This window comes from Alexandromys fortis, unplaced genomic scaffold (assembly GCF_014885135.2).
Source record: "Alexandromys fortis isolate MF-2015 unplaced genomic scaffold, M_Fortis_MF-2015_v1.1 scaffold_1, whole genome shotgun sequence".
NCBI lineage: Eukaryota > Metazoa > Chordata > Mammalia > Rodentia > Cricetidae > Alexandromys > Alexandromys fortis.
Genome location: NW_026067927.1, coordinates 34,237,802 through 34,255,342, shown reverse-complemented (window position 1 = coordinate 34,255,342; position 17,541 = coordinate 34,237,802). Strand labels below are relative to the sequence as shown.

The window sequence follows — 17,541 nt, the reverse complement described above, 5'->3', positions numbered from 1 at the left end:
AGGCTCTCTCCATGTGACACATCTAGACATTGGGCACCAGGCTATAGAGTCCATTAGGGTGGGGAAGCTAAATCACCTGGTCTGAACTGTGCTGATGCATATATGGCTGCCTCGGCAGGCACCAAGAGCGACAGGAAAGTCACAGAGTGCAGCAGTGTCTAGGACTCAGTGAACACTGGCTTTCATTGTGGTATGAAGCTGGTGGTTTTGTTATTACAAGTGAAATCTCTTTTCCACAGCTCTAGGATAGCCCTTTCTTTTATTCCAGGTGGAAAGACAGAGATCCAAGACCAGACTATCAGCCGAGGGTCATGCAGACATGCTAACACTATCAGGTCAACTATTGCCTGATTCTCTGACCACAGCTGGTGGATTCTGCACTGGGAATAAAAGAGACTAATCGTGGGCTGGTGGCCTGGGTGGTGGGAGGAAAGGCAGGTGACGTCACCAGAGGCCCCAGCTGTGCCTTAGACCCTGGGTCCAAGTACACCAGTCTGGTCTCTGTGCCCAACCCAACAGGATGGACCCGGGACTCCTTCCTTGCTCTACAGCAGGGATAGCAGCTCTGAGTCATTACTCTGGCTGCCAGAAAGCGGACAAAGGCTAAATCTTTGCATAGTATCTGCATAAACTTGATAGGTCAATGGTACCCTTCCTATCTGTCACAAAGACAGCCTGAGAATTTCACTGGGTTCTGGGCTGTGATGATCCAGGTTTGAATAACAGATTCATGTCCAATGTCAGTTTCAGGGAAAAGTATTAAGTGGGGCTAAGAATCAATGATGACCAGGTCCTAAAGCCTTCTGGAAACTTACCATCTTAAGTTCTAGGGTCCTCCCTCAAGCTCTCGTCTGTAAACTGCAAATAAAGCCTGGCTCCAATACATGGAAACGTTGTAGGGACTAATCGTGTAATGTTTGAGAGCTCCAAACACAGCAAGTCACAGAGCAATTTTCACATGGGTAACGAGTGAGTATACACGAAAGTCCTCCGTAGTCACTGCGTTAGGGTTAGCTTTGAAAAAAAAAATTGGGCATTGTGGAGCATGGCTTTAATCCCAGCACCAGGGAGGCAGAGGCAGATGGGTATCTGTGAGTTTGAGGCCAACCTGGTCTACACTGCGAGTTCTGAAACAGACAAAGCTATATAGAGACCCTGTCTCAAAACACAAAACAAAATTTAAAAAGCTTCCTGTGGTCTCTCTTCCGTTGCACCCACCCTCTGTGCGCAGAAACTGGTCAAGGTGAAATCTAGTGGCCGCTTGTCCCTGATCTGTACAACACTGGCTTCCGTCAGTTTTCCTCTCAGTACTGCCTCAGGGGTGACCCAAAGGGCCACAGCTGACAAGAGGCTCCTTGGTGGAATGTGTTCACGCTTCCAAGCCCCATCCTCCTAGATCGTTGCACTTTGCAGGTACAAAGTTCCTTCGGTGCCTGTATAATGAGGGTACCAGCTCAGGTCACCCCCAGAATCAGCTTTCCAAACCACTCCTTGGCCTCAGACCCTGGGCCCCTTCGAAGGAATACCTTCCCTTTAAAGCTCTCTCGTCAGGAGGAGGCCAACAAACAAGGCTTTTAAAGCCCCAGTTAACCCCGAGGAAAACGAACTGCACAGAGTCAACCAAGTCTTGGGCTGAGCTCCTAGAGCCTGTCCTGGCAACCCCCAGAACACAGTCTGCAGGAACTGCAACTTCCGACATGCTCGGCCGTGCGGCCCGCTGGGAGTTGTAGTCCTAAAGACCCTCTTCCCGTGCGCCTAAGGAACTGCTCGGGCATGATCTACTGCCGTCTCTGGCGTCTTTGTCCTCTGAAGTGCCCTTGAAAGACCATAGAGTCGTATTTAACTTATTTTACAGGAGAGGAAATAGAGACCGCTCTCATGCCGGGTCACAAAGGCACCAAGAGCGCGAACCTTCCCAATGCTTCGCCCGGGGCCGCACGCCCCGCCTTCCCCCCTTCGTCCGCGATGGTGCGGTCCGGTAGGCCCATTGTTCGCCGCAGGGGGAACCGACAATCAGTTTGAGCGGTTCGCCCGCGCTGAGGGGGCGTGTCCAGATCCCCGGGCCGGTCCTCCCCCTCTCCGCGTTGGTGAGGACCGACCAGCCCATTGCGCCACCAAGCGGGGAGTTCACCGAGGGGGCGTGTCCGGACGCCCCGCCCAAGTCCTCCCCCTCGCCGCGATGGTACGGCCCGACGGGCCCATCGCCTGCGAGTGAGGCGGGGCGCGACAGTCTACTCGATCGCTTTGCACCTGCGATCCCGGGAACGTACGCTCCGCCCCTTTCCCCCCTGTTCGCGATGGTGCGACCCGACAAGCCCATCGCGAGCTCTAGGGAGGGGGAGACGGCGAGCAGGGTCCACTGCGGGAGCAGGGGGAGGGCCGCGGCCGGCGGCTTGCGAGCCGCAGCCGGAGCGGGACCGGGCTTCTCCGGGAGCGACGCGCCGCCGCCTAGTGGGGGTGGAGCCCAGCCGTGGCCCCAGGTAACGCCCGGGCGCGGGCCGCTGTGGATGCGGCGGGAGGTGCGGGCGCTTCGGTGAGGCCTCGCCGGCCCCAGTCGCCGCTGCGGCCAGTCCGCTCGGTCGAAGTGCTAGGGCACCCGGCTGGAGGAGTTTCTCCGAGCTCTGCGCTCGCCTGGTGGGGCTCCAGCGCGGATCCTGTGTCTTGTGGCCCCTGTGGGTCCCTAACATTTCCCCCTTTGGCAGCCAGAGTGGCTGGAGGTCAAAGAAACAGCACTAACCCGGGCCCATCGCTGTATTAGTGATGTCCGAACCTCGAGAGGTCGAGAGTCGGTTTGCATCTTGCCCAGTCGAAAAGCGTTTCCTGTCCGAGCCCCACTAGGCTTGAGTGGAGCTGGTGCTGGGGGCCAGGGAGGAAAAGAATTGGGGGTGAGGGTACGAAATGTAAGGAAATGGGGTATTCGTCCTTATAGGCACTGCACTCCTGTAGCCCCAAGTTTTCTTCTCAGTGGTGTAATGCTTTCGTATCCGACTGCAGATTGAGCGATTCCAGTGGTGAGATGTACGCAGTGTAGGGAGGGGTGAATGAGTTTAAAAAAAAAAAAAAAACCAACCAGCATACACCCAAAGTTCACACATCCCACTGCAGACACAACCAGGGAATCACACCGTCAGTTGCATATCCACCGCGAGCCACCTAGGGAGGTAGGTACAGGTACTCTCGTCCTGTGGTTACCTCTGGACAAACAGCCTCTCACGGAGGTTAGGGAAGCCCTCAAGGTCACAGAGCCCCTGAGAGCCAGAGGAGGCTGCATCCAACCATTAGTATAGTCCTGTCTTCTTTACGTTCAGCAGGTGAACAGTGCCACAGTTATTGGCGTTGTCATGACCCCGTTTTACAGATGAGAGCCTAAGATGCAGAGAAGACAACTCACCCTGAGTGGTGCTCTCATGATCACAAGACCCAGAATACATCTGCACGGACCCACACACTCTGCTCCTTGCCCATCTGCACAAATAATCGGTTATTTGGAGAGGCAAAGCTTGGGGTTAATCCTTGCCCAAAACAAAGAGGATGTAAAACAGGCCTCTCAAAACTCTCCCTGGTGTTCTAGGCTCTGGGCTCTAGTCTGATGCTTGGTGATATTTTGAGAAGTCTGAGTCCCAAGCTGGCCATGGTGTGCTATGTGTCCCAAGGTCCCAATTGCATGTTCCCTTAGTTTTGGGAAGGTTGTATTCTGCCTCTATGAATGAAGATTCTAGGGGCCAAGAAAGAAAGCAATGGAAGAAAGCCTCACTCAGAAGGGAGGCAGCCAGTCTTCTGGCTCTGATAGGAGGTGGGAACCCTGGCTTGGCAAGGCCCCCTTAGGAAAGAGTACTAGCACCTTCTTCCTGTTTCAGCTTGTCAGGGTCCAGCTCGCAGGCAGGAGAGGCTGAGGAGGAAGCTGGAATGCAACAGCAAGTGCTTGGCACTTGGATCCTGCTCCCCTCTCCCGCTCTCGTCTGCCACCTCAGGCCACTTGCTAGGTCCTGAGCTGTGCTCCTCTTTTGCCCCAGGAACATCTGTACTTTTGATCATTGCGAAGTCTTGGGGATGTGTAAGGGTCATCTTTCACCTCAGTTGCCTCTTCTGTGCAGTGGGGCATTTGCTCTTAGCTCACTGAGATGAGGGTGAGCCGCCTGAGGACTGTGTACAGAGCCCCTTAGTGCTTGCTGGAACTGAGGCAGCTGTCTGCAACCCACTGGGCCAGCCTTCCTGGTTCTGCGGTGAGTGCAATGACTTCCTCTCTCTGAGAGTAAGCAATACCTAACTACTGGGGGATAGGCTGTCATAAGAGGCACACAATAGGTATGAGGGCCACACCCCACAGGGGATTGAGCTCTGATGAGGAAGAGGCACACAGAGGGCCACACTGGGATCCCAAGGCATTGGATTTTGAAGACTAGTCCAGATTGCTGTCTTCTATTGAAAATTTAGGAAACTTGGTAAAATTCTTCTCTCTTCTGCTGATACAATTTTGCGTATGGCCAAGAAAGATCTTCAGGTTTGGAGGTGTCTGGGGCATCTGTTCCTGGGGAGAGATTGACTGTGGGCTTCTAGGGCCAGGCCCAGACTGAGTAGATCAACAAAGAGGGTCCTGTATTGGGAAAGTGATTGCCTGGCCAAGTAGAGACAACCCAGAGTATCTTTGGCCATTTGTGGCTCACTGGGAGCCAGGTCACAGATGAATCTGAACCCTGCAGGATGATCTCATGGAGATAGCCCTATCCACAGCATGATCATGGTTCTGTTGGGTCTGGGAAGCCAGAATAGACCTAACAGGCTAGGAAAGGCTGTCTGGCTGTGTCTAGAGCTGTAAAAAATCTGCCAGACGTGGGTAGGTGATGTTGAAGACATACTAGGAAAAGAAAATGATACATGGGCCAGACTTGGGTTTAAAAGCCCATAACTGGATTGTGAATGGAGGGTAGATTTTTTTTTGTTTCTGTGTGTGAGCATGCACGCTCGCTGTCTGGTGAGTGTGTATGTGTGCTGATGTGTGAGGGTATGAGTTCAATCCTGGATGGCATTCGTCTGGCACTGTCCATCCTTTGTAAGACAGGGTTTGGAGCTAACCAGCTAGTCTTGGCTGACTAGCTGGCTGGCTGCTGTCCAGAAAGCCCTGGGGATCCACCTGTGTCCGTGTTTCTTTATGTGTATTGTGTGGATGGAACTCAGGTTCTCAAACTTGCCTGGCAAGTACTTTAGTGACAACTATCTCTGTAAGTCTCTGAGGGAAGAATAGTAATCTCTGCTCAGGAAAGTCAGTTCACTTCTAGGACCCTCAGCTCCTCACCCATACATCGAGGCAAAGGCATTCCTGTGGTGCCACATTCTTGGTAAAGGCTGGATTTCAGTACACTGCAAACAATGCCCCCTTCAGCCAGGAGGGGATTGTTGAATGAGACGGTGACTGTGACAGGGTTTTGTCTGATTCAGTGAGGCAGAGTAAAGGTCAGGGTCAGTTCAGCTCCTGTAACAGAGGAGGTGGGAGTGGAACCCTGAAAAGCAAGAAGGAGGAATTGATTTCTAGAAAAGGAAAGGCTCCTATAGCAGAAGGGGGCCAGGCACAGCTAGCCAGAAGGAAGACCATTGTGGTGCAGGAATGGTTAGAAGAGGGTAAGCCCCAGAGACTGATGGGGGGAGCTTACTAAGGTTGCCTCCACGGCCAGTGTGCACTCGGAGGCAGAGGAGCCACTGCAGGCTCTGCCATAGAAGCATCAGTCAGGGTACAGATGGAAGTATCTTTGAGCACGGGCAGGATTTCTAGCTGCTTGTGATTGATGGAGACAAGAATTGATAGGAGCAAACAGAGAACATCACTTTGCATGTTCACGCCTAAGTTCACACGCATTTGTAGACAGAGTAGAATTCCAAGTTACATCTATGCCACTGCGCCATTAACTTGATCTTCTGTTGCTTAGAGATCTGCATATTGCCCCCAGGTGCCATCTTGTCATCATGCTGCTGGCTGCACATCCACAGTGTGATTAGTCTGAAGGACTTTCTAAGCCAAAGATTGTTCCCCAGTTTCCTTCTGGAGTCTTTCCATTGGCTGCTTTTCCTGAGGAGAGATTTTCATTTTAAGGGAATGAAATTTTTAATGCCTTAAAATCGGGCTTATAAAGTACTAGAGAGGTAGCTCAGCAGTTAAGAGCACTCGCTGCTCTTACAGAAGACCAGGGTTCAGTTCCCAGCACCCACAGCAGTTGACTCACAACTACCTGTAACTCCAGTTCCAAGGAGTCCAATGACCTCCTCTGGACTCTACAGACAATGCCTGAACTGGGTGCACAAACATACACTTAGGTATACACTCATACATACACATAAAATAATAAAATCTTTTAAAAAATAGACCTAAGATATGTTTTATGATTTTCAGCAAATTTTTCAATAGGTTGTACTGCCTAGCATTTGTGTTTTGAGACAGGATTCCTGTGTAGCCCTAGCTGTCCTGGAACTCAGTCCATAGACCAGGCTCAGAGATCCACCTGCCTTTGGTTCCCAAGTGCTGGGATTAAAAGAGTGCACCACCATCGCCCAGGCTCTGACTAGAATCTTTCAAAGCAATTATATGGTTATCAAGATTTAAAAAGCCGGGCGATGGTGGCGCACGCCTTTAATCCCAGCACTCGGGAGGCAGAGGCAGGCGGATTTCTGTGAGTTCGAGACCAGCCTGGTCTACAAGAGCTAGTTCCAGGACAGGCTCCAAAGCCACAGAGAAACCCTGTCTCGAAAAACCAAAAAAAAAAAAAGATCTGGGGCTGGAGAGATAGAGGGCTCAGAGGTTAAAAGCACTGGCTGCTCTCCCAGAGGTCCTGAATTTAATTTCCACAACTGTCTGTAATGGGATCTGGCGCCCTCTTCTGGCCTGCAGGCATATGTGCAGACGGAACACTGTAACACTGTATACATACTAATAAATCAATCTTTTTAAAAAATTAAAAATCTGAACCAGGAGAAGTAATGTATGCCTATAATTCCAGTACTTGAGAGGTAGAGGCAAGAGGATCAGGAGTTTGAGGGTAGGCTGAGACATAAGACTGTCTAAAAACTAATAACAAAGAAAATTAAAATCTGCCCTCCTGAACAGATGCGCCTTGTTAATTCCCGTATGCTTTCACAAATACTATATGCAGATACAATGGCCCACGAAACTAATGATACTGTTACATTCTGTTCAGCAAAATGGTTTCATTTTTTAAATACTTATGGGATGTATCCACTAAGTATAAAGTGAGTGCACCCAATCCTAGAGCCTGCTGCATAGGTTTAACAAATGTTGCCATTTTGTCCCGACATCTTGTTCTGGGTTGGTGGGCGTTGGAGGAGTCCAGTTCCTACAGACCATCCTCGTAGACACGTGCATTAGGTAATTCTGGTGTTCTGCAAACCCCGTACTCCACTTTGTCTGCCTGGGAGACATCCCAAGGAGACTGAGCCACTACTTCAGCTTGGGTCCATGTCTCTGTTCTCTCGCGCTTCAGCTGTTAACTGGGTGTGTGGCACGTTTGTTGTTTGGCTTTTGAAGACAAAGTCTTAGTATACCCTTGGCTGGCCTGGAATTCGCTTTGTAGACCTGGCTGGCCTCGAACTCTTCTCTCTGGTACTGCTTGTCAAACTGTTGGGAGGCCTAGAAAACTAACTTCCCTGGCTTGTTACAGCCAGCTCTTCCGACTTCAGCTCAACTAGAGCCTCCCCACCCCTTTCCACCGCATCCCTCTCACCCCCAACCCCCACCCGACCCCCGGCTGCCCTGGGGACGTGGGTAGCAAAGTGTTTCTATGACGTCAACATGCGCAGGGCCAACCCCCCCCCCGCCCGCCCAGGAAACGTTAAATCGTTTGCATGGGGCGTCAGTCATTGGTCTCTTGGGCCTTCTGGGCTGTCGCAGCTTTTTAAAGGCGCTGCATAAAGGAACAGAAAGCGGGAGAGGCAGAGGCGCGGTGGGCTATGAGGTCATCGCCGGCCTGCGGGGCTCGGGAGTGACGTCACCTCCGGGAAGCGTGCCGGCCGGGGCTGAGGGCGGTCCTCTAACCTCGGCTGCGTGAGAGGCTGCGGGCCCCTCAGAGGCCGCGGCCCTAAGAAGGTAACCATGACAGTTTAGTGCGCGCCGTGGCCCCGAACTCGGGTGTGCCCCGTCCTTCACCTGCGACCTGGCCGTGGGGGCTTTCAACTATGAGGTGGGGGCGAGGAGGCTTTTTTAACCCGGTTTTCAAGATGGCGACCCGCTAGTCACGTGCCGCTCGCAGAACGCGATTGGCCGGTGCGGCGTCGAGGGGCAGGGCCTGAGGCGGGGCGGGCACCGGCTCCTGCCGCTGCTGTTTGCTTGAGCGTCCTGGCGCGCCCCCGCGCTGCGCGTCCCCGCCGCTCCGAATGTTGTGAATCAAACGTGGGGCTGGTTCCATCCGGCCGCCGCGGACAGTTCTTAAAGGGCCAGCCCGCCGGATCGCACAGCTGCGTCCTGCGCCGCCCTCCTCTCGGGTTCGGGCCGGGGAAGCGGAAGACAGAGCAGGCTCGGGAAGGAGCCGGAGCTCCACCATCCGCACCCCGCATCGCGAACAAAGGAGCCCGCGTGTTGTGGGACGGCTGCCGGTGAGTCGGGCCAGGCCCCTAACTTCGGACCCGCACCCCGGAACTCTGACTCCCTCGGGGGCTCGCTGTGGTTTACCGGCTTCGTGGGCGTCGATCCTGGGTTGTCGGGGTGGGCGCGACGATGGTGAGGCCCCCGGGCCAGGTGCTGCCTGGGGCTACCTAGACTCGGCCAGGCCACCCCTCTGCGGAGCGCTGCGGTGGAGGGGAAGGAGCCACCCCCTCCCCCTGCAGCCGCCACTTCCTTTGTTGTTGCTTTTGTCTTACGCCGAGCACATGGTCCGGGATCCTCGGTTCTTAAAGTCACAGCGCTCTAGTCCTTGCGCTGCTGCCTGGCCTCGTCCCTCAGTGTTCCTCCGAGTGAGGCACTAAGGAGTAAGAGGGGGTCAGCGGAGTCTCTCCTGGGACAGGTGTGCATGCCTCGACCCCGGTCCCCAGGGAGGGGCGGCTTTGGAAGCTTGCTGGAACCCCACTGCCTGCGTCTGGCCTGTTTTAGGGAGGAGCTTGAACCTCAGGGACTTTGTTTTCCTCCCCCACTAATGTGAACACCTGGTTTCTCTGGCATTTTAGGGGCGCCCTGGGGAGATTTCGATCCCGGTTTTAATTTGTTGCAACTGAGACTTAGCGAAAACTAAAAGTTCTTTAACCAAGGTCACCCAGGGAGTCTAAACTGGCCAAGGTGTGGTGGTCCCACTCCAATGCCTCCGCGGTTTTCCTGCGAGTTGGGAAGCTCCTGCTTTAGAGTTGGGCCAGCGGGTCAGGGAAGGGGAGGTTGTCTTCCCGCCTAAGCCTGGTCTTGGTCTTGGGGTCTAGCTTTGCTGGTCTGCTAGAAGAGAGCGTCTTTTTTGCAAACAAACTCCACACCGGGGTCAAATACGTGCTTGGAACATTGTATTCGGCTGACAGGGTTGTGGACTCATGGGGGCAGGATCAGACTTAGGGGAGTTTACACAACTTCTTAAAGAGCACAGTGAAAGAGGTGTGGAAAGTAGTGTTGCTGGTTGACCTTGACTGTGTCACTAGGTCCAGCTCAGTCTCTTGCGCGGCTCCAGAACAGCTACTCACAGGTACTGAAAGAGACTGTGTCCTGTGTGCCTCTAGAAGGAGTCTGGTTTTTCCTCTGGCCATTGTCATCTTGAGAGGACTAGGTCTGGGTCTAGGGAGCCAGCCAGGACCAGTTCTGTTCCCTGTGGTCCAGAGCAACTCTAACCGAAATGGGTGTGTCTCCTCTTTACCACTTTTGTTCCTGATAGGAATTACAGAATCCCCTCCCTCCTGGGGTACATGGCTGGAGCAGCATGCTTCTGCATCTTCCAGCACTTCCTGTACCTCGTGTTTGCCTAGGGTGGGAGTGCAGGGCAGTGTGTCTTTCTTTCTAGAAATGATTATTTACCCTACAGCTGGCATTCACTTTAAGGACTGATTCCTCTGTTGCCTTCAGCGTGGCCCTTGATGGTTCCCTGGGGAGATGATTCTCAAGTTGTTACCATTTTTTACAGAGGAGGAGTCTGGGGTTCAGGTACCAGAAGCCATGGGCCTAAGATCCTGGCAAGAAGTTGGGGGTGTTGTTTGTTCGGGGGTGATGCTGTTACCTTTGGCACCATCATCCACTAAATGCCCTTCTGTCTGCTGGCTTGGGGTGGGCCAGGCATCTTGTTTCAGTGTTGGGGGTGGGTTACTCCTGGCCCTTGTTGGTGGCTGGCCTGGAATTAGGAAGTGAGAACCTATGTGTTAGGGTGTATATAGTTAGCCCCAGCCTTTGACAAAGCCAGTGACCAAAGATAACCAGGTGCAGAGTGGACAGGATTCAGAAAGAAGACCCATTTTCTGACTGAGGAGGAGAGGTTCTCCATCCCCCTTTAAGTCTTACTTAGAGACTAGGATTTGTAGGGAATGATTTATAATCTCTCAGTCTTTACTCACTGGCCCCACCATGGCGTCACTGCAAGACTGTGCTTTTACACAGACTGGGTAGTGTGGAGAAGGTGCTCTCCTGTGCAGACTTGGAGAGTTCTGGGTAAAGGAAATGGTTCTTTGCATGTTAGCTGGAATGACTAAGGTGCTTAACTGGCTTTACTGCCTTGCTGCATCAGCAGGTGGCAACATTTGCAACTGGACATCAGACATGCATAGGTTTGTTAGTTGAAAAAGAGTAGAAAGGCCTCCTTGTGGCAGTAATGGCAAAGAACTGGCCCAGTGCAATAAACTCTATAGTGTCTCAGGGCCGGATGGATTTTATTTTCTTTTTTTAATATTTATTATGTATACAATATTCTAATTGTGTGTATGCCTGCAGGCCAGAAGAGGGCACCAGACCCCATTACAGATGGTTGTGAACCACCATGTGGTTGCTGGGAATTGAACTCAGAACCCTTTGGTAGAGCAGGCAATGCTCTTAACCTCTGAGCCATCTCTCCAGCCTCCTGATGGATTTTAGTGTTCTTGCCAAGTCTTCATCCTGACTGAGTTAGTGAATGGAAGCCTGAGGTTTACCCTGCTTTCGCACCTGGTCCCCCTGTGACCCTAAAGAGGAGACCCTGCCCTGACCCGTTCCTGCTCATCTTCTTCTCAGATTCATCCTTGGCTCTGTTTCCCACATTGGGGTCTATATGGGGTCCCAGAGCAAGGACCTGGATGCTTGCCAGACCCAGCATGCTTGCTCCTGGCAAGTTTCTTTCCTGGGCCTAATGAAGCCTTGAGGTGGCCTTCACTGTCAGCAGCAAGATGGAGGGGTGGGGTGGGGGAGAAACAGGCTTGAAGTTGCTCTATTTCCTAGCTTCAACATGTGTGTGGGACCTGGGGCAGTGAGTCTCTTCTGCCGAGTCTGCTACAAACTTTCCGTAATTAATGGGTGCTGTCCCAGCTGAGTGTGCCCCAGGGTGAAGGGCGAAGGAGAGAAAATGGTGTCTGACCTTAGACCAAGAGTTTCCAAGGGTAGAAATGGGTCAGGCCATATTACCTAGCACTTGAGAATGAGTCCCAGGCCTTCTTCCTCTTTAGCCAGGCGTATGAAAGGGGAACCTGGCCTCCCACAAGCCCCATCTGCCTGGAGATGTAGTCCCTGACTGAGGCAAAGGAAGCTTCCTGCAGCCAGAGCCTCACTGGAGCCGCTGGTCCTGAAGCATACTGGTCTGGTCTCTGAATTTACTGTGTTCTAAGATTTGATCCCACTTCCCAGAGCAGGAAGCTAGTCTAGCCTGTCAGCCCTGGACCCCAGGCTCTAGAGGAGGACCTGTCCAGGTTTTGTCTGCCTCACCATTCCTAATTGCACAAGCAGCTGGATTTTCCTATCCCTCTACGTCTTTCTCTACTTGCCTCCTAGGGTTGTGAGCCCCGGCCCAGCCACTCCACCTCCCTGCTCCCCTGATGAGACCATGGGCTTTGGCAGTGACTAAGTGGCCACCCTCTGCCCCTGTGGGTCACTGGCGATTCTCTACAAGACCTAGCAGCAGTCCAGGCCAGCTCTGGGGAAGGTAGGAAGAAGTCTCCATCTCTATTCAAGGGCAGCCATCTTGGCTTGGGGTCATGGACAGAGGGGTGGGCCCTAGGGCCCTGAACTCTCTCAGCTTTCTAGTGTGGGTTATGACCCTGTCCTCCCCCCACCCCACCCCCGCATTATAAATGAGTGGCGCTCCTCTGTCCTGTTGGGGCTCCTCTGTGTGGTGCAGCCTTGGCCACGCGGGGCCCCTGGCCAGCCCACCTACCCAGGATGAGCACTTCCCCTCCCAGCAGCTGCTGCCCCGACCGTCACACCTCTCTGTAGAGGAGCACCCAGCCTCAGCTCCTGCCGGCAGGAGCCCACGAATGCTGCACCCGGCCACCCAGCAGAGCCCGTTCATGGTTGATCTCCACGAACAGGTAGGAAGGACAGCTCTTAGTTCGCCCCACCCCAACCGCCAGCTTCTATCAAACTGATTTTTAAGAAACAGATTCTCTCTTGCTGTACTTGGCCTGTTAGTCCCACAACAGGGATGAAGGGAGGGTCTTCCCTGGCTGCCTGCAAGGATTCATTAGGATACAGTGCTGCACAACAGGACTTCTTTGTATTTTGAGACAGGGTCTCACTATGTGACCCTGGCTGGCCTGGAACTCTGGAAGTAGACCAGGCTGACCTCATGTCCCAGAGATTTGCCTGGCCTCGTCCAGGACTCTTTCTCGAAAGGTTGCCCTCCCAACAGTGCCTGATGCTCTCTCCACAGGTGCACCAGGGGCCTGTCCCTCTGTCCTACACAGTCACCACAGTGACCACCCAAGGCTTCCCCTTGCCTACAAGCCAACACATCCCTGGCTGCAGTGCCCAGCAGCTCCCAGCATGCTCCGTGATGTTCAGTGGGCAGCACTACCCCCTCTGCTGCCTCCCACCTCCAGTGAGTAAATGCTTTCTTCTCCTGCCCCAGGTACATGCCACACTGTCCATCCCAGCAGGTGTGAACACAGGTGCCCTAGGAACTGAGTTAAATGCCTGTGCAGACTGTCAATGTATTAGTTTGGCCTTCCGGCCATGGCCCTTCCCAGAGTAATGTGTTTGTGTTCCCACAGAGGTATGTGGCAGTTTAGAGGTCAGGGACCTTTCTGTAACAGCGCCTGCCGTATACAACTGCAGTAGAGGCTGTGGGATGGCACCCTGCCTTGGCGGCCTAGGGCAGGGATGGGGCTTGCAAAGCCGCTGTAGCTCCTGGGTTTGTGTACAGTAAGAGCCTTTAACTGGGGGTGTTCCCTGGCCTCCTTGGTGCATAGGCCCAGTTTTGCTCTCTCTCAGCAGCTGATCCAGGCATGTACCATGCAGCAGCTCCCTGTGCCCTACCATACCTACCCCCACCTCATCTCCAGTGACCACTACATTCTTCACCCCCCGCCACCGGCCCCACCGCCTCAACCTACCCACATGGCACCACTCGGGCAGTTTGTGTCCCTGCAAACCCAGCACCCACGTCTGGTGAGTTTGAGGGAGATGAGGGGGAATGCAGAGTGGGAAAGGCAAGGATTTTATTGTAAGCAGCTGGCTGACCCATCCCTTCCTCTCCAGTCCCTGCAGCGTCTGGACAATGATATGGACCTTAGAGGGGATCAGCACCCATTAGGTAGCTTCACTTACTCCACCTCTGCCACTGGCCCAGCCTTGTCACCCTCAGTGCCCCTTCACTATCTACCCCATGAGCCACTACACCAGGAGCTGTCCTTTGGTGTGGTAAGTGCCGCCCTGTCCCTCTAGCCGGGCCTAGGGCAGCAAGCCGACTGGCCTCTAGTTGACGTGCTGTGCCTGTTCCTGTTTGCAGCCATATTCCCACATGATGCCACGGAGACTGAGCACACAGAGATACCGTCTACAGCAGCCGCTGCCGCCACCGCCGCCGCCCCCACCACCACCACCATCTTATTACCCAAGCTTCCTCCCCTACTTCCTGTAAGTACCAGCGTAACTTCCCTAGAGCCATTAGGCCTTGTTTTCTAGGACCCCATAGCTCTGGTTGCCCACCCACACAGCTGTTGACCCTGCCTCTCTTCCAGTGTGCTCGAACAAGTACCACCATCCTGATTTGACCCATGTAGAGCTCTGTACCTTGTATGCATTTGGGGGTGGGGGTACTTTGTGCCGTCTGCCTCTGCTGACCTGCACTCTGGGGGCTCCCCTCTAGTTCAATGCTGCCAATGTCACCGACCACCATGGGCCCCACCATCAGCCTGGATCTGGATGTGGATGACGTGGAGATGGAGAACTATGAGGTCTGTGATGCCTGAGCTGGGAGGTGGAGTCTGGGAGACCTCCAGCTCTAGTGCTGCTGACCTCCCTTGCCTGGCTCTAGGCCCTCCTGAACCTGGCTGAGCGGCTGGGAGATGCCAAGCCCCGCGGCCTCACCAAAGCAGACATAGAGCAGCTGCCGTCATACCGCTTTAACCCTGACAGCCATCAGTCTGAGCAGACTCTGTGAGTGTTGCACCAGGACCCCTGGGAGGGTGCTCACCGTTGGTGTGGGGGGGTGACACTGTGCTTCTCGTCAGGTGTGTGGTCTGCTTCAGTGACTTTGAGGTGCGGCAGCTGCTCCGAGTCCTGCCCTGCAACCATGAGTTCCATGCCAAGTGTGTTGACAAGTGGTTGAAGGTAAGCAGCCTGAGCCCGCTCCCAGGTAGCCCTGGTGGTCAGGTGTGTAGAGTTTATCCAAGTCAAATAGGTGGGGTGGGAGGTCAGGAGAGCAATCTCTGATGTGTGGCTGTTCCTCCCAGGCCAACCGGACCTGTCCCATTTGCCGGGCCGATGCCTCCGAGGTGCCCAGGGAGGCTGAGTGAGGCTCCACAGCCACCTACAAGAACCCTGCCCAAAGCTCCAGAAATGGGTGGGGGGAGGCAGGGAGTGGCCCAGGGAGAACTGTAAGGGAGGGGCCAGGCCTGTCTCAGCATTCCCACCTGCAACTTGAGAGCTGGTGCCAGGGTCAGCCCTGGAGAAGCCCCTGCAATAAGCCCCTGCGTTTGCCAAGCTCCAAAGACTCCTTCCCCAAACTGCCTGCCTGCCTGCCTGCCCGCCCGCCATAGAGCTGCCTGAGTGTCCCCAACTCAGTCTGCCTCTTAATTTGCCCTTGGGTCCTTCTTCCTGCTGGCTCTGGGAGGCAGGAGTCCATTCCCCAAGTGTGGCTGGTGTGATCCCCACCCCCCAAAATGGGCAAAGGAGTAGCCACCCTGGGTCAGCTGGTCTCTTGTACTGAAGAGAAGTACTCCCTGCACAGGTGGGACTGCCAGGTCTGTGGGCAGATGGGAGCCAGAGACCATTTCCTAAGGCCCAGGACTCCAGACAGACTTAGGCAGTTGGCTCTGCCTCCACTGCTGTGCAGTGTGGGTCTGACTCCCCAGGACCCCACCCCAGGCACAGCATTCCAGCCCACCCCAGGCTGGAGGGTATCCCAGCCACGGTCTTTGAGCAAATGGGGATGGGGGCTCCAAGCTGAACACATTATGTTCTGCAGGAGACAAGCCACAGTCTGGGCATGTCCTTGTGTTCCTGGTGAGTGCCCCCCCCACCAGGGACAGTGTCAGACCCGTGCTCGATCTTCTCCCCCTCTGTCGTTTTGCATGAACGTGAGGAACAGCAGTTTTTGTTTATTCATTTGGCCCAAAATTGCGTGTAGGGGGTATGGATATTTAGAGGTGTTCGGGGTTTTTTTTTTTTTTTATTTGTTTTTGGGGTTTTTTTGTTTTGTTTTTTGTTGTTTTTTTTTTGTTTTGTTTTGTTTTTCCTTCTTTGGTTTAATAGGAGTGGGGTGAGGGCATAGGGACCAACTGGGACCAAATGCCCAGGGGGCAGAGGAGGGTCAGGTTGTACCGCACCAGGCCTCCATATGAGCGTGTGGCTGGGACTGCACTGGGCGGCTGGAAGTCACAGGGCAGGGTTGGGGGTCTGTGCTCAGCTGATAACTGCCATGCACTGTACTGCACATGTCCCTAGAGCCTACCAGGGACCGATTGCTTTTCAGGGCATTTCCTCCAGCCAGGGGCTGTCTCCCACCTGCCTGGTTGAGTCTCCTCCTAGGAATCCCGTGAGGATGGAGATCAGGGAGGGCGTGAACCTCCACCTGGGGGCCCCTCCCAGTCTGATCCCTTGCCCTCCAAGGTCTGGAGGAGGCTGAGTTCCCTACTCCTCCTTCCAGGTCCCATTCTTTTCCTTTCCTACCCCTGTCTGGGGTTGCTGCCCTGAGTGAACGAACTGCGTGTGGGGCCGGCACATCCTAGCAGGCAGCCATTGGCGCCTGCTGCCTCAGGGATGCTCCAACCACCCTCGTTCTCCTCAGCAGCCCTGGCTCCCTGCCTCCCACAACCCATCCTGCCAGGGGGCCCATCGGCCTGGTCCCACCCCCAAGAACCCAAAGTCTTACTGTATATAACTCCAGGTGATGTTTCTATATTTATAGCAGTGTTGAAAATCCACATTTTACACAGAACCACCTTAACCAACCCCTGTCCCCTCCTCACCCCAACAAAAGGTTTTCAAACCCTTGTGGTTTCCTGGGGCAGCGGAATTGGCTCATGGATTGTGTTGGCTGCAGTGACGATTCCAACGAGCAGCTACTGTGGGGAATACACGGTTTTCATTTGTATTTTTTGTTTTGTTTTGTTTTTTTTAATCATTTAAGAAAGATTTACCAAACAATTACTTAGGATGTTTGTGATTTGCCAACCTTGCTGTAGATGCCATGTTACCAATGATTTCCTGTGGTGGGGGCTTGGCATTGTTTACTCTTTAGTTACCAACTTCTGGCCTCGGCATGACAGTGGGCACCTTCCCCCAGCACTGCTGGGCCCAGCGCCTGTGTTCTGTTAGAAAGGTTTTTATATTTTATATATATATAAGTAATTACACATATATATATATAAACACATGTGATTTGGGGGCCCTGTTCCTTGCACATCTTACAGTTACCTCATTTTTCCCATGTATGTATTTGAGAAAATGCTAATATATAGAGAAAATGGTTCTTAAAGCTTAAATGTGTGGTTTTTCCATCCCACTGGACTCACATTGGTTTGTAGCATTTAACATAACTAGTATGTTGTATTATATATGTGTATACGGATTGAAATTTTTAACAGATTTGTACTTTTTTTAAAATGAAAGTTGCTAGTTCTGCTTGACCAAGTAGTGCAATCATTATTTTTTTTAATATTGTTGCTGATTTCAGAGGGATATTCACTAATAAATGTATGATGTATACAAGTGCTGCCCAAGCCGCCTCTGGCCGCTCCGTGTGTTCTTCCCATGAGAGGTAAAAAGTGAGGAGTACTGCGGGGGGTGGGGGGTGCTGCCGAGGTGGTCACAGAGCACGTGGTCCCTGCTCTGGAACCATGAAGTTAGTCAACACTGTTGGCAAGTTACAAGAGTCCATCAAACTAGCATGAGGAGATATCCATCCCTTAGTTGTCCTAGCTTGTAGATTCTTCCTGGTCTTCTGAGATGAGCTCATG

General features: G+C 53.3%; 1 protein-coding gene across 6 annotated transcripts; it reads left to right on the top strand.

Moving 5' to 3' along the window:
- Positions 1–2,330: 2,330 nt before the first annotated feature.
- Positions 2,331–17,293, top strand: Rnf44 (ring finger protein 44). Of its 6 annotated transcripts, none has more exons than XM_050144140.1 (11): positions 2,331–2,480; positions 11,915–12,065; positions 12,261–12,450; positions 12,792–12,959; positions 13,355–13,528; positions 13,619–13,780; positions 13,869–13,996; positions 14,229–14,316; positions 14,397–14,518; positions 14,593–14,692; positions 14,815–17,293. In XM_050144140.1, exons 2-11 carry the CDS (start codon positions 11,959–11,961, stop codon positions 14,875–14,877), a joined length of 1,302 nt encoding a protein of 433 aa, XP_050000097.1. In that variant the 5' UTR covers positions 2,331–2,480; positions 11,915–11,958; the 3' UTR covers positions 14,878–17,293. The 6 variants fall into 6 exon arrangements, with proteins under 6 accessions (XP_050000097.1, XP_050000094.1, XP_050000096.1 ...); XM_050144137.1 differs by having other exon boundaries at positions 13,352–13,528; XM_050144139.1 differs by lacking the exon at positions 2,331–2,480 and adding an exon at positions 7,852–8,089 and having other exon boundaries at positions 13,352–13,528.
- The last annotated feature ends 248 nt before the right edge of the window (positions 17,294–17,541 follow it).

Coding starts and splice junctions, on each gene's coding strand:
- Rnf44 (XM_050144137.1), top strand. CDS start 11,959: ATGAGACCATGGGCTTTGGCAGTGACTAAGTGGCCACCCTCTGCCCCT. Junction 12,066..12,260: donor CCAGGCCAGCTCTGGGGAAG/GTAGGAAGAAGT, acceptor TGTGTGGTGCAG/CCTTGGCCACGCGGGGCCCC. Junction 14,693..14,814: donor GTGTTGACAAGTGGTTGAAG/GTAAGCAGCCTG, acceptor TGTTCCTCCCAG/GCCAACCGGACCTGTCCCAT.